A 14,724-nucleotide genomic window follows, 5' to 3' on the forward strand; every position below is an offset into this window, starting at 1 on the left:
CATCCTGCTCCAGCAGACAAGATGCAACCAAGGGGACGGGTTTTGTACATGCCATGACACTTGTTTGCTCTCCAAAGCTCATCCCTGTCTATATGCTTCTATACTAGAGAGGCTGAGCTTGCTTTGGACATGAAAGGCGTCTGTCTTATCAACAGCATAACCAAAGGCAACCCAGTCACACCGAGTTTTGAATATGCATGCAGGCTCCTGATGGGGACAGAAAACTTGTCGTCTTCTTCACAAGAAAAAGCAGTTCCTGCTTTTAATAAATGTCTGTTAAACGACCTTTTCTGTTAAACCCACCCTGCAGTACAAATTCTTCCAGCAATGCTGTAACACAAGTGCCAGAAATCCTCAGCGTAGCACAATAAACATAAATTTCAGCCAGAGAACAGGTTTTACTGCTGGGCCAAGCACAGCACCGTGTGTATAAGGACCCCAAGTGACCTTCTGGTCCTTCCACACAATTATGTGCTCATCCCACCATCACTTCCCAAGAACATCCACCATTGCTTTAGGTTTTATAGGATTCCAAGAGTTTTCTTTCCATCACACACATACAAACATACATGCAGCGTTAGCTTGAGAGAGGATGTCCAGTTTTGAAAACTAACTGCTTTTACATGACCCGTTTTAACCTTAGCGTACTCTCAGCCGTCATTAGTGTTTTTCTTTAATTTAAATAGTTATCACATGTTTAAAGCAACTCATTGCTCTCCGCAGCAGCTACAGACTGAATTCTCCCACAAGCTGTCTGCCAAGTCTAGTTTTTCAATTCAATACAAATGGCAATGAAAAATGTTTTCCTGGAAAAAACTGAAAAAGACATTAATATGTAAGGCTCCAATTCAGTCAACTGCTTTAGTATTTTCAAATATACACTGCAGCCCACTTTAACACAGAGTAATTTCTACAGATTGCAAGATCTTTGAAGCTTGTGTTAATAAAACCCGAGAGTTTAAAAAGAAAATCTGTCAAACGCCAGCGCGCGTTCGGGATGGCACCATCAAAACAGCCTTCTCCTGGCAGCAGATAACCTTAATGATCCTTCCTGTTTTTCTCTTTTCATCCTACAAGTATAAATGAGGACACTTTGGCAGGCTCTGAAGTGTCGTGTACCCGGAAAGGTCATGATGGGATGCAGGAATCCTGCTAAACAGACAAAATCTGTAAGCATCTCCATTCCCTCCACATCGTGTCAGGTCACCTGTCTCTCTTCTGTTCCTTATTAAGTGGCATCATCTCAGCTGACATGATGAAGTCCCAAAGTTTACAGCAGCTTTAGCTCAGTCTCCAGAGACTGAAGAACCTGAGTGGCACACAGTGAGTGCATGGACAGCAATGCCACTGTCACCAACCGCAGTGAAAAGGCTCCGCAAATCCCAGTGGGCAGCATCCTGCTCTCTTTGCTCTTCCTACAGCTTCATGCCTGTGTATTTTGTGCAGTTTGGTAAGATACACAGGATGTTCAGTGAGCCAGGCTCTGCACATTTTGGCATCAAATGCAAAGGTGTAAAAAGCTGAGAGGGCCTCCTGGGGTCCCCGAGGTCACCAGACAATAACCTGTCCCAAAGTAGAGGCTTGCCAACTATTCCTCCCCATCACCTGCCAGACCCGTGCCTGCAAGACTGAAATTCCCTGCTGAGAATCTGATCCTGTGCTTTACCTCCATCCAGCCCCATCCACCTGCTGTGCTGGGCTCTGGAAAGGCTCTTCAAAAGCAAAGAGCCAAGAAATGCACCCGTGACAGATTCCTCATTAGGATGTGGAGGAGCGTGACTAAACAGCGACCCTGATTAGGGAGCGCAGCGTCTCTCCTGCTCCAAGCAGCATGCAGGACTGGCCAAGGCTTCCCAAGCAGAGGCAAAAAAGGCTGGGAGCTCAGGGGGTGCCAGAGGTTCAGCCCTGGCAACCCCAAGCAAACCTTGTTGTGCCTGTTAGTAGCTCCTGGGGTGGGATGCAGAGGCTGAGCAGCTCACTCATCCTCCTTTTTACAGTCTCAGACTAGGGACAGCGGGAATCGCTGAGGACAGGCTGAAAAAAAATCACCTCTGCAAGCTATGAAAGAAGCAGCCTGCAGCCTCCAAGGTGAAGGAGAGGACAGGCAACATGACCAAGGATTTTTTTGTGCACAGAAAGCAACAGCAAAACAAAGTAAGAATGGTGAAAAGGTTTCTATGGTGCAGGAGCAAACAAGAACCCTGGATCCCAGCACCAGCAAGGAGGCTCACACAGACACAGACTGCCTGGCCAGTCTCATGACTGCTCCACGAGCATCCTCTGCACCAGCCTGGGGCCAAGAGCACAGCATGACGTGATCACTGAGTCCCTCCTCTCTCGTCCCAAGGGGTACCAGAGCGGAATGAAGGAGGCAGAACATGTCCAGCACCTAGAGCATCACCCAACCTTGGCTCAGAGCCGCACTGCAAACAGCTGATGCTGGGAGGAAAGAAGAGAATCAGCCAGAGCAAGGCAAGCCTGCTGAGGGAGGAGAGGACTGGAAAGCAGGTCCTGCCACTCTGACACACTGCACAGACGTGCATGCGGGTCACGGCGAGAGCGAGACACGTTCCAACACACCACTCACCCCAGGGCCACAGGGATCCTTAGGAGGGGCTGTTCTCCCCTCCAAAACACGTTCTAATGGAAGGGACTCCTTGCAGAAGTGCTGCAAAGTGAGAGATTTTCACGCAGGGAGGCAGAGAAGCAAGATGTTTGAGGGGAAAAAGGAACCAAAGATGACAGATACTAACATTATTTTCAACTCCTCAGCTAGGGTTTAGCTTGCAAAGCCATCCTGAGCTACAAAACACCTCCCAGCCCTGTTGCACTGATTACCCTGAACACCTTAATAGGCCACTCGGTAAAAATTACCCACTGCAGGTGAGAAGGTGAAGAGCATTACAACAAATTGCCCGCAGCGACACGCCAAAGCACCAGGCTCTCTGCACCCGCAGCAATGGAGCACACAGCTCTCTCGCTGCTGACACGTTAAGCCCAGCTGGAGCCAAGCTGTGCGTGCCAAGGCTTTTAGTCCCCAGCCCAGGGGTGAGCACAGGATGGTGAAACACAGCACCATTCCCCTCTCCCAGCAGCCTGATCTGTGCAGAAGGCCATGAGCTTGGAAAGATTGGCAGGCAGCAACACTACACCCCAGGCAGAAAATGCCGTCTATGCAAGGAATTCAGCCTTCTGAAATGGGCTTGCTGCTCTCTCCCACAGCGCTGTGCGCCCAGACTCTCCACGTGCACATCCCCTTTGTATCTTTTACAATTATCAGTAGGTATTTTTTAAGATGGGGGGCAACTACAGCCCCCACTGAGATCACATACATCACCCAGACAGCTCGTCTCTGAACGGGCCGGGGCGGGAGGTAGAAGGGAAACACACAGAAAGTCACAGAAGCGATTTGCCACGGCCCAACAGCGCCGTGGAGGCAGAGCCAGAACAGCACTGGGTCTGCAGGGCCACATGGCAGCCCGGGCCTTGTGCTGCCCCACTAACCTGGACTGGCCTCACTCCTGCCTCGACCCCCCAACTCAAAACAGCATCCGAAAGTCACATCTGCGGATGGTCCAGAGCCCGAGCGTTCATCTGCTGGAGGTTTTCCTGCCCAGTCCAGCTCTGCCTCCAGTCACCGGCCTTCATTCACCTACGTAGCTAATCCACAACAGCATAAAATCCATGAAATAAATAGCTAAAATAAGCATAAGTCCCAAGTCTGCCTTTCCTCAAATACCAAGCACACCGTGTGTCATGGAGAAGAGATGCTTTCCTTGCACAGAGCGGATCAGGAGGGCCGTGGCCGTGGATTCCTGCTGCGGCCCGTCCCTCCAGCTGCAGCAACACACCAAACCTGTGCTGGCTGCCAGCAGCAATACAACGTGGGCCCATTCCCTCCAGACACAGCAAACATCTTCATTTGACAGCCACAATTACTGTAATTTTCTAGAACCTCCCCCGTGCAAAATGTTTAAGCTAAATTAACAGCTTTAACAAATGTTCACAAATGTAGTTATTAACAGGTAGAAAGCTACACCTTCCTATGACTAAAATAACACCCCTGATATTTCCACGTGGGCACACACAGGGTTCGGAGGAACCCACAAACCTAATTCACCAGCCAGAGCAGCTGCTCATTTCACCTGCACGTCACAGACTCGCTCCTCCTTGTTCACCACGGCCACCACTGTCACCAGGTGTGGATGAGGGACTGTGGATGGGTCCCCAGCTCAGGGAAGGAAACCCAACTGCTGGGCAGAGTGAATATCTCCCACCTGCTGAACGGGTTTTCTTCTGCTGCCCTGTACGGATCAGCAGTGCCCAGGGCAATCAGCACACAAAGTAAGTCCATCTAGACATAAACAGCCTCGGATAGACTGTGGTATTTGGCGGCAGAGATTAAAAAAAGGCCTTGACAATCCTCATTTGCACCAGCTGAATGCTAATGTAGCAAGTGCTTCTGTCCAACCCACAAAACAAATGAAAGTGAGAGATGCATTTCATTAATCAACTCCCTCGCTGCTCTCCATTCAGAAATGAATATGTTATGTCAGGTACACGTAGAAGCAGCACTTTCCCTGGGCAGATGGTAATAAAAGGAGACATACGAGTACGCACAAGAAGAGAGTTCACCTGAAATTCCCCGTTTGTGGGAGAAAACCAGAATGGAGAGATGTGTTGCCTACATACACTCCTCTGGAAAGATCCAGGGGGAGGGAATGGCAATTTAAGGCAGACTCTTGGTTTTGAGATGTCTCCACTGCTCTCACTTGTGAGACACCAAATAATCAACCCAGGTCCGTAACAGAGACGCAAATCGTTGCCACCAGGCAAGAGCCACGGTGCAAACTTCAACACAAGTCACCCCTAATAGGGAATATATCCTAATTCAGGATATCTGGGATTGAGGCAGAAGCACCCAAATAAATCCTCCTGGATTAATGACACTTTTTCTACTCCAGGTCTCCCACCTCATCAGAAAAGTATCTGTGTGCAGGGTCCCTGGCTCCACTTTCACAGCCCTCAGGGGTCCCTTCACTTAATTAAATACTGGAGCCACCTATTTATGTATTTATTACAAATCACTGAAAGGAGGGATGGGTGACCAGAAATCTGTGGGTGCTTCATGCTAAACATTTTCTGAGCAGAACAGGAGGGCACATTGCAAAGGTCAAAGATTTTCCTACCGATAATAGAAAGGCACCACTGCTTACTTCATAGACACTTTATCTCGAACTCCCTGGAAGGGAGATGGTCTGTATGAACATCACGAAAGGGAAAAAAAAAAAATGAAATGAAAAAAACACCAACACTTACTTGAGAATCTGACTGCAGCTGTTTGACTGGTGACAGCCCCTAGGGAGCTGTGAGACACGCAGGAGTAGTTACCCTCAGCACCATCCCTCTCGGGGTATATACTGTCCTTTGCCACAGCCTGGGATGAGATGAAGAGCGATCCATTCGGAAGGATGTGGAGATGTTCCTGCTCCACCAGTGGAAACCCATTCTTCTTCCACGTGACATTGATCACCTGCTCCGCAGGGGCCAGGTTACAGTCCAAAACCACGACTTGGTTGGGCTCCAGTATCACCTTTGCAGGACCAGCACTACAGCTCAGCTCCAGAGAATCCCCTTCCAAGAGCCTCCCTGCAAAGAAAAGACAGCGTTGCAGTGGGGGTTGCTTTCCTTGGTTAACCACAGCCCAGTTTACACAGCGAAGGAAGCGCCGTTTGGCAGGAGTGTGACTGGAGACAACTAATCTCAAGCAACGGTATTGGAGCCCAGCTTGGTACCTCAGTGCCAATGATCACAACTTGGTGGGAGCAGTAAGAGCTCAAGACCAGCTGGAAATCCAGAGAGACAGCGTCTCCCATTGATGTTCATGTAATGGGAAACTCATTTCAAAGGAAAGACAAGAAAAAAACGGCTGAAAAGGTGACCTGCTGTGTCTTCAGCATATTAGCACATCTAGATGAATGGATGGCTGTATTTTCCCCACTAGAAAAGGATACTCCAGCTGCAAGCAGACAGTACCCACAACATGCCCTCAGACAACCTGCCCGCTGCAGCCAGAGCAGTGACCAGCTCAGCAGAACAGGACTTGGTCTGGCCCATTTCCAAACCCACGTACTCATAGGAGAGCTCCACCTCTGAAACAAGGCTCAGCATTTCCTAAAAGAATATTGCCATTAATAAAATGCATTTGCCGTTAGGGTTCTCCAGAGACGCTAAGTCAATGTTAGCTGGCAGCACTGCTTCCACACACCAGCAATTTCAATCTCTGCTGTGCTCAAACCATCACCATCCACTCTTTTTATGGCTCTGCTCCAAATTATTTTGTCACTGCTCCAATCAGAAATGTTTCCTGCCTCTATAACAAGTTTATCAACACTGGATATGAACCACATGGCTCTCTGCCCGTCTCCTATCGCAGAAGGCTACAGATTAATTTTATAGGAATTCAAACACCCTATTAAACCTGCTACTACCTACTGCTGATAAAAGGGCTGCGTTTTAAAAGAGCGTGTGTTAAGCATGCAATTAGGGGCAATGACACGCAAAATTACACATGCAGGGAGATGGAATTATTTCAAGGCGTGTGCCGGGAACTGCAGGTGCCCCTGAAAGGAAGGGCCTGACCCTGCCCATGCGTGGGGTTGATTTGGTGCACGCCCGAGTCCACGTGGATGGGAACTTGCAGGTTTGCCGTCATTGATGGTTTGCAAAACGACCACTGAGATGCAGGTGTCGCTGCATTGGCAAGCGATGCAGGCTCCATGCGACAGCAAGAGCTCGTAACTCCAGAAGCACCAAAAAGCCAAGACCAAGAAGCCAAGTGAAAACTCAGATGCAGTCACAATCCTCAGGGCTCACATGGAACACTTGGCAGAAAACCATGATGAGGCCAAACACATGTGACAATCCATCACTGTCTGTCACTTAATGCAGCCCAGGGAGCCTGACCAACATCAGATTGATCTGACCTGTCCTGAATCATCCAGCCCTCCTTCTTGCCTCTTCGACCCAAAAATACTGCGGGTTTTTGGGGACAAGCCTGCTGCACATACAGAGGCTGGAGCAGCAGGATCCAGCACCCAGACTTGGCATTGAAAAAGGCCCCATTATGACTCTTGTCCTAAGATCTTCAAAGAACTATATGAATACTCCCTGATTGAGGAAAAAATACCTTCCAGGCTCTGGAAACGTAGGAGGAGGTCTGGTTCAAAACACCGCACTAAATTAGCAAGCCTGACAATGAGATAAAAGCCCCTTCAAGGGAAAGGATCAGAAGAGAGTAAAATTACTCCAAGCGAGATCAAAGACAAATGAAATCAGGAATGTTAAGTGCTTACAGAAGCTGCTGACTATTTCCAACCTCCACTCTTCATCGTACAGTGACAGAAATGGATCCGATGCTGTTTAAACACACAGCCAAAGCTCGCGCAGTCTCTTGCTCACCTTCACGCTCCTACCTGCTGGAGGTAATGCTGCAAAATAAATGGAGTGAAGAATACCCAGGGCAGCCACTTCCCTCACACGGTAAATACATCAATAATAACACAAAGATGGGTTTCTAAGTCAAAAAGCCTGTCCACGTATCAGTTCAAGGCAGGTGTATCAGCTGCAGATCTGGGCCTTGCAGCTGCAGAGCTTTTTGCCTTTGGCTCCTCCTGGATGCAGCTTCACACATTGAAGACTGGCAGAGCTGGAAGTTTTCAGCTCACAAATCTCTAAATTGAGGCCAGGGAACCCTGTAGAGTGGTGCCCTACGATGGACAACATCATATATATAGAGGAACAGTGTGGTCTGTGCCCACCCAGTCCCAGGGAACCAGCAGAGTTCACACTAAGCCCAGCAAACTGCTGAGCTGTTCCAAGACAGGCAGTAGCAGCTTTGAGATTACAAATGTTATGTGCAAATACACACCTACATGTAGGTATATACCACATAAATGTGCATTCACAAACCCAGAGTTCCAGGAGAATGCGGGTGTATTCAAACACAGAGCATGCCCTGAAATGGAGGGTCTTTGATGGAGCAAGCTAAAAGCATTTTGTTGCATGAAAATACTATTTTCTGACCCAGGCTCTGCAGGGGTATTTTTCTGTCTCCTGTGTTGCTAAGCCCTAGGCTACATTATGCATAAACACAGCCCAGGAGAAAAATGTTCATTTTCTCCCACCTATTTCCTCACTTCCATCAGTCACTCATCCATCTCTGGTGTCCAGGCCCAGTGAAGTAAATGAAAAAAATCTCCTGTTGAGTGACATAAAAAACAGGGTGTTTCAGATGAACAAAGGTTGTAAAATCTTCAAGGCACAAAGCTGCCCTCTGCCCTCCATGAAGCACAGCCCCTGCCAGCAGCGGGCTTAAGTCCAGATATAAAGCAGGACTCTGAAAATCCGGGTTAAACCAGCCAACGTCTCCCTTCCCAAATCACAAATACCAATGTACAGCCAAAACCAATCCTATCACCTCATCTCCCCTACACCAAACGGAAGCAGGGATAGCTCAACTCACTAGTGAGCAAAGGGGAAAAACAATCAATCCTCTTGTTTCGGGGATTTCAAAACTATAAATAACCAGGTAAAGTGCGAGCAAGCAAGACAGCAAAGTTTGACAGATTGCAGATAAAGCAATTATCTAGAGGCAGGACCAAATGTTTTCATATCCAAGGTTCCAAGCCCACGGATCTGTTGGGAGCCTCTACTCCATGGCTGAGAGCAGCACAAACCCCCACTTGTCTCCTTTTATATTGGGTTATTTCCTTTCACTGGGATTTAATCACCTAAGTCAAGGAGGAAAGACCTAGACAAGGGAGATACTTGTTCTGGTGAAATTTAGGCTATCAGCAGTAAACATGCCCTTGAGCTCTGTTCCACAGCACAAGCAAATAAAAGGTTACTGTTCAACGGGAGACAAACAGCTTTGTTCAGAAGAGGAGTTGTGGTTTAGTAATTGCTTTAAAACCAAAACATACAGGCATAAACCAAAAGGGATGCATTTCTGTGGAAGCCACAGGCATATCTGTGATTCTTTTGTTTGTGCAGCACCCAGCACAACTGGAATGCGCTGATCCACAGTCCCTCAGTAAAGTCTGAGTAAACTCACTGCCTGCTCCTGAATGGTGCATCACCAAGTGCTGTCGTGATGGTTCAGCACGGCCCAGCTCCAAGTGCAACGTTGCCATAAACTTGTCAGATAAACCCAGCTCGGCAGCACAACTCAGGCTCTTCTCTGGCTGGTGTGAGAACAGCCCCAGCAGCTCCCGGTCACAGCCACAACCTTGTCACCAACCAAGCCACCACTCAAAGGGGCTGTCCTGAAGGCACACGGAAAGGTAGTACTAGAGGGACACGTACTATCTTCTTTTCAACAAACTGATTCAGCTGGGGGAAGACGAAGAGATGTAGGCATACACAAGATCTCAAGGCACAATCATTCCTACAAACCCCAGCCCATTCTTCCAAACACCCAGCCCAGCAATTACAAGGCTTAGACCTTCACCTCAGGCCAGGGGAAGCCCATCTTTAGCACAGCTGAGCAAGGCCCCAGAATCAGCTCAAGGACAGGCCACAACCCAAAGCAGCTAAACCACCGACAGTTCCCATTGCCTTCACACAAAAACCCTCAAAACACTCCCAACACCAACCAAATAAAGCTGCACCAAGCCAGACAGGACCCATTACAGCACAGGCCTTGGGAGATTAATACTTCACAGAGAGCAAAGTACAAGGGTTTTTAATCTGACACACTTCCAGAGCTGACATCACTTCTAGTTCTTGGCAGACGGAGGTTTTTCCTGGGGAGCCGCTGTTGTGCTGCAGGTCCCGCAGCCTGGAGCCCGGCCAGCGCGTTTCCTATTCTACACACACACATCTGGCACTTCGGAACTGGTTTGTGCACCTTGCAGAGCTCTGGCCAAAGAAAACCTTCCCGGGAGCACGGAAAGTGGCTCAGGCGAGGCAAGCGGAGCGGCCGGTCGTCGTGTGTGTTCTGTGGGATGTTGGGCGGTGAGGGGAATGGGCTCCTCTCTCCCCTCCGCGTCCCACAGGAGGTGGCAGGAATTCAAACTGCAGTTAAGCCGCTGCACTGTTGCCTGTCTTAATTTATGTATTTATTTTGGACACTGAACTCGTAGAGCTCAACAGCACAATTAATCTCATTTAATTGGGAGTGAGCAGCGCTGAAGAAAAGTGGAGTTGCTACTTCCAAAGGGTTTTCCTACCTCTCAGCAAGCCAACTACTGTGCCATTGTTCTGTTCAATGTAACCTTCTGCCGATGCTCTTCAGACACTTTTAGAGCTGTAGAAAATCTTTATGTTCTCATTGTCTAATTCAAAGAGCAACCATACTTCAGTGTGTTCCCATTAAAGCAACACAAAGCCCTCTTTCTTCTTGGAAACTTTATGTATTGACAGTTAAAAGTCAATAGTTTGGTCTCAGCCTGTTTTTTAGGGCAACTGCACTTGGCAAGTGGTGACCCAGAAAGAAATGTGGATGGAGGTGTCTGACAAAAGCCTGCATTCTGGGTGCTCAGCAACACCAGCCCTGAAAGCAGACACAGAGGAGCTCTGGGGTTGGAGCACCCGATTCCTGTGATTTCTATAGCATGGGAGGCTGGAGGAAGAGCTGAGCACCTAAACCCTCTAGTGCATCACATCTTCAGACCCTCTCAGCACAGCAAACCAGGAAACGTTCTTCCACTCAACCATAATGAGGCCCATGAGATGGAGGGTCAAGATCCCTATAGTGCCTTCCCAGATGCTGCTGCAACTTTCCACTTTGTAACAACAACACGAACAAGCTAAGAATAAGAAAGTTACACCTTCACCCTGCATTTAGCCTCTCTGGAACAGAATGCTCCTAAAACTGCCTCCAGGACTGCTGGAAATACTGTTTTATTAACACTTGACATCCACGTACGGCAGAGCAGTTCCCGTACGGAGCAGTGCTCACCAGTGAGAACCAGGCTTTTTTCTAACCCTGCATACATACAAGCAAGATGGTTTACTTAATAATGCAGCATCTCCCACTGCTGCAGGAATACATATCCAGCTGGCAGCAAGGGACTCTCAGATCATCCCCTGTCACTAAGCAGATCCCAGCCTTTCAGGAGCAGCTGGGTGCAGTAAGAGACTGCGCTCCCACTGTCACACCGTCCCCGTGTCAGCGGGTAGGATATGGTGACACACAAGGAGTGATCTCCTCGCTCTCTGCACAGACCCAGCTGCAGGGAAGAGTGTGCAGTGTCCATTGCATCACCTAGGCCTGGCTCAACAGCTACAGACAGCTATAAAACTGCATTTTAGACAGAAATACTTAGAAACATGCTCTCAGGATGACTTGCATTGCTCTAGAACTTTAGGAAGGTCATGGTCCAAACATCCTTCTCAGTAAACATCCTTGAGCCCTACCAAGTGCCTCTGTCCAAGCAAGTGAGCTGTGCAGCCCTGGAGAGGCCCAAAGGGAGCCCAGGTACTGCAACAAGACCAGTGCAGGGACTAAGCTGCCAACACAAAAATACCCTCATCCTACAGCTCTGCTTCACTTAATCATGAAGATCTCCGCATCTAACAAATCTTTGTGGCTTTGGGATATCGATCCAACCCATTCACTTCACAGTGGTCCATTATTATATTTTCACATGTACACAAAGCCCTTCAATTTAGAAGTTAAATAGATCATAATTTATTGATTTGCTGCAGCATGCTCCAAATGCAGCTCTCCCTGAAGAATGATGCCAGGCAAGAGCCTCTTGCCTTTGTTCTGTTCAAACACCCAGTTAAAAACAAGACAGCAGAAGGGATGGCATGAAAGAAACATTATCTAAAACATGTGCAATGCCACATTGCTGTTTATAGGCCACACCAGAAAAGCTTGATATTATCTAAAGCTGCAATTAAGGTAAATAGGTTAATGACTAGACTCACTTAGATACTATAAAAGCAAAGGCTACCAAAGCCCTGGGTAAATTAATATCTTTGTCTGCAAATATAACATACCAAGCACCAAGGAAATAAATAAAACAGCTGAAAAGGTCTCTCAGTCTTTTTAAAGACACTTCAGATGCTCCTGGTGCTGATGCCAACTGCAGCTGCTCATTTCAGCCACCCAAGACCATTGGAGACACCAGCCCATGGCTGGAGTAACCCTGGAGACTCCACCCTAGTTTCTAGGAAGGACTAAATGCTCTCATGCTTCTGTACAAGCATCAGGTTTGCCCAAGCATCTTGTCTGTATCTATAGATGACACCTACCAGACAGGGACAAACACAAACCCAGCTTGCAGGATTTAGTTCAGTTTCATTGAGATGGGTGTTATTCTGATGTATCCCCTGCAAACAAATCGTCCAGAAAGATGAAAACAATCAACGGCAGTAAAAATTTATTCATCATGCTGAATTGTCAATGGCAATCATAACGTTAAAGTGCTTGACACTTTCACGAAGGTTAAGCCTTTGTACTTTCTCCTGACTGCAGAAAGGATCTGATACAGCAGCTGAAGTCCAGAGCAGGCCAAGATCTGGACTTGTTAAACGTGTTTTTTTTCAGGTTTTCTTCCCAGGGTGTCTCGCGCTCCTGAGAGCAGAACAGGGAAAGCAGTCCCTGTGTACCAGAATATCAGCACTAGCCTCCCTTGCATTGAAGGATGCTTATTTGAAGTGACAAAGTGACTTAAATACTAAAATCACTGAAAACCTCTTCACACCCACACTGCCTGACCCAGGGAGGGCTGAGCTGTTCCCATCCCTTTCCCACCTGCTCCGTGCCCAGCACACCCAGCTCCAGGCTCTGCTCTATAAACATCTCCGAGAAAGCCTTCATCTCCTTGTTGTCATCTTTGCCTTCTCATAAAGCCGACGAACAGCTGAGACGATCGCTGCAGAAGCTGCTGCAAGTGCGGGATGGGCAGGGAACTCAGGACAGAGCCTTGGGTTTGTATTCATGAATTTACAGTGAGGAGGCATATTAAAATTACAAGCTTGAACAAGCACACTGGAACAAGAACACATCAGAGTCCTGTAATTGGGCCCTGAAATACACTTAGTGAAAAATACAGACCAGCTGCAATGTTGGAAATGCTCCTAATGCAATCCATGGTAATTATTGGTAACAGACCATCAAACAAGTGCATTAATATGCTCTGATCGGAGAGAGAATCAGATGGACAGTCTGGCAGAGCAGCTTGTACCTGCAAATTATGTAAATGATTGGAAAGAGCAAAGCCCTAAAGCCCTAGAAACACTAACTCTAATGAAAGTTATTAAATGCTATTTTTGTTATCTGCTGGTGTTAACATTATAAGGCCCATTTGCCGCACTGACTATAATTTTGCTGCTGAGCAGTGGTCTGAGCTGAATAAGCCTGATATTTGCCATTTTAAAGGACCACATCAAACTGAAATGACTGGCTTAGGTTTGCACGATTTCACGGACAACACTTAAACACGTAACTGCTTCCTGCATTTCTCCCCGATGCTGGAAAGGAAACCCAGTCATTTTGCTTTTGTTAGATGCAGAAGTTCTTGATTTTATTGCATGGATCATATACGTGTTTGACCTGCACACAACACAGGAAAGTCTGAAACAAGATCTCCTGTTACATTACCTATTTTTGCACTTGAACTATTCAAGTTCAGCGTATTTTTAGGATAGATTTTTCTCTCTCCATGCCTGAGAAAGCTAAAAGTATGCAATATGATGCAAACTTCAGTATTTTGCCTCTTGAGAACAGCCACTTAACTAGAAAATAATATTACCAGATAAAATACACAAAGATTCTTCACCTGTGAGCTACAGTTAAAACTTTGAGCATAATTTGTAGCTCTTTTCTGGGTTAGTGGCTTTGTATATTCCAAAGATGCACAAATATAAACACATTAAACTGAATAATGTTCAGCTCCAACAGTGAATATTTCATCTGTCAATTCCTCAGCATTGTACAAAGAAAAAAAATTTAAAAAGCATCAAACCTAATTTCAAACCTTTGGAAAAGTCAATGCCCAGAGGAATGAAACACTGTCCCCACTGCAGGTCTGAAACAAGAAAACAGACTTCCCAGCAACTAAATCCCATCCTCTCTACCAGACAATTCTTCAGCCTTTGCAAGTCAAACTTTTATTTGCAAAATGCAGCATAAAGCTCTGGAGCAAACTGACAGAACGTATCTTGGGCTACGCTTTGTAATTTCCAAAGAAAAACACCACCTGTCATTTTATTTTATTTTTTTCACACTGTTGAAACAGGGATGAAGAGCTGCCCTGGGTCAGTGGGTAAATATTAACCCTGTGATAAGCAGCCTGAGGTTGTGACGAAGGGATGGCTGCTTGAGCTATTCCTAACGAGACAGAGACACTTCCAGCTTTAACGAAGGGCCCAAAGACTCATCCAGCTCCAAGGCGCAGGCTCACACCCCATGAGATCCAGCGCCATCCCCAGCCCTAAAATCGCCCACCACGGCAATACGCAAAGAAGGAAGGCGACAACAGCAGCTGCTCTAATTTATTAGTTGTCTCTGTTCACGCTCGCCAGCCCCGCGCTAGGACGCACTGCTCCGTTTGCAAGCAGACGGCAACAGCGAGTGCGACTCGAGGCAGTGGGAGAAACGCTTCTCCATCACGTGTATTTTCTCCTTCGCAGGCTCCGCTTCCAGTTGTCTTGCCTGTCATTAAAAGGAACTTATAACGCGCTGTTGAATGATGTACTGTAATCAATACA

General features: G+C 47.3%; 1 protein-coding gene across 5 annotated transcripts in view; it reads right to left on the reverse strand.

The window, feature by feature from the left end:
- The window catches only part of IGDCC4 (immunoglobulin superfamily DCC subclass member 4), an 88,115-nt gene that overhangs the window by 52,211 nt on the left and 21,180 nt on the right, over positions 1–14,724 (reverse strand). For all 5 annotated transcript variants that reach the window (XM_065076755.1, XM_065076756.1, XM_065076752.1 and 2 more), the window contains exon 2: positions 5,320–5,649. In XM_065076755.1, coding sequence (XP_064932827.1) covers positions 5,320–5,649 — 330 coding nt within the window. The remainder of the gene's footprint in view (positions 1–5,319; positions 5,650–14,724) is intronic.

The sequence above is a fragment of the Columba livia genome, chromosome 11, assembly GCF_036013475.1.
Source record: "Columba livia isolate bColLiv1 breed racing homer chromosome 11, bColLiv1.pat.W.v2, whole genome shotgun sequence".
Lineage (NCBI taxonomy): Eukaryota > Metazoa > Chordata > Aves > Columbiformes > Columbidae > Columba > Columba livia.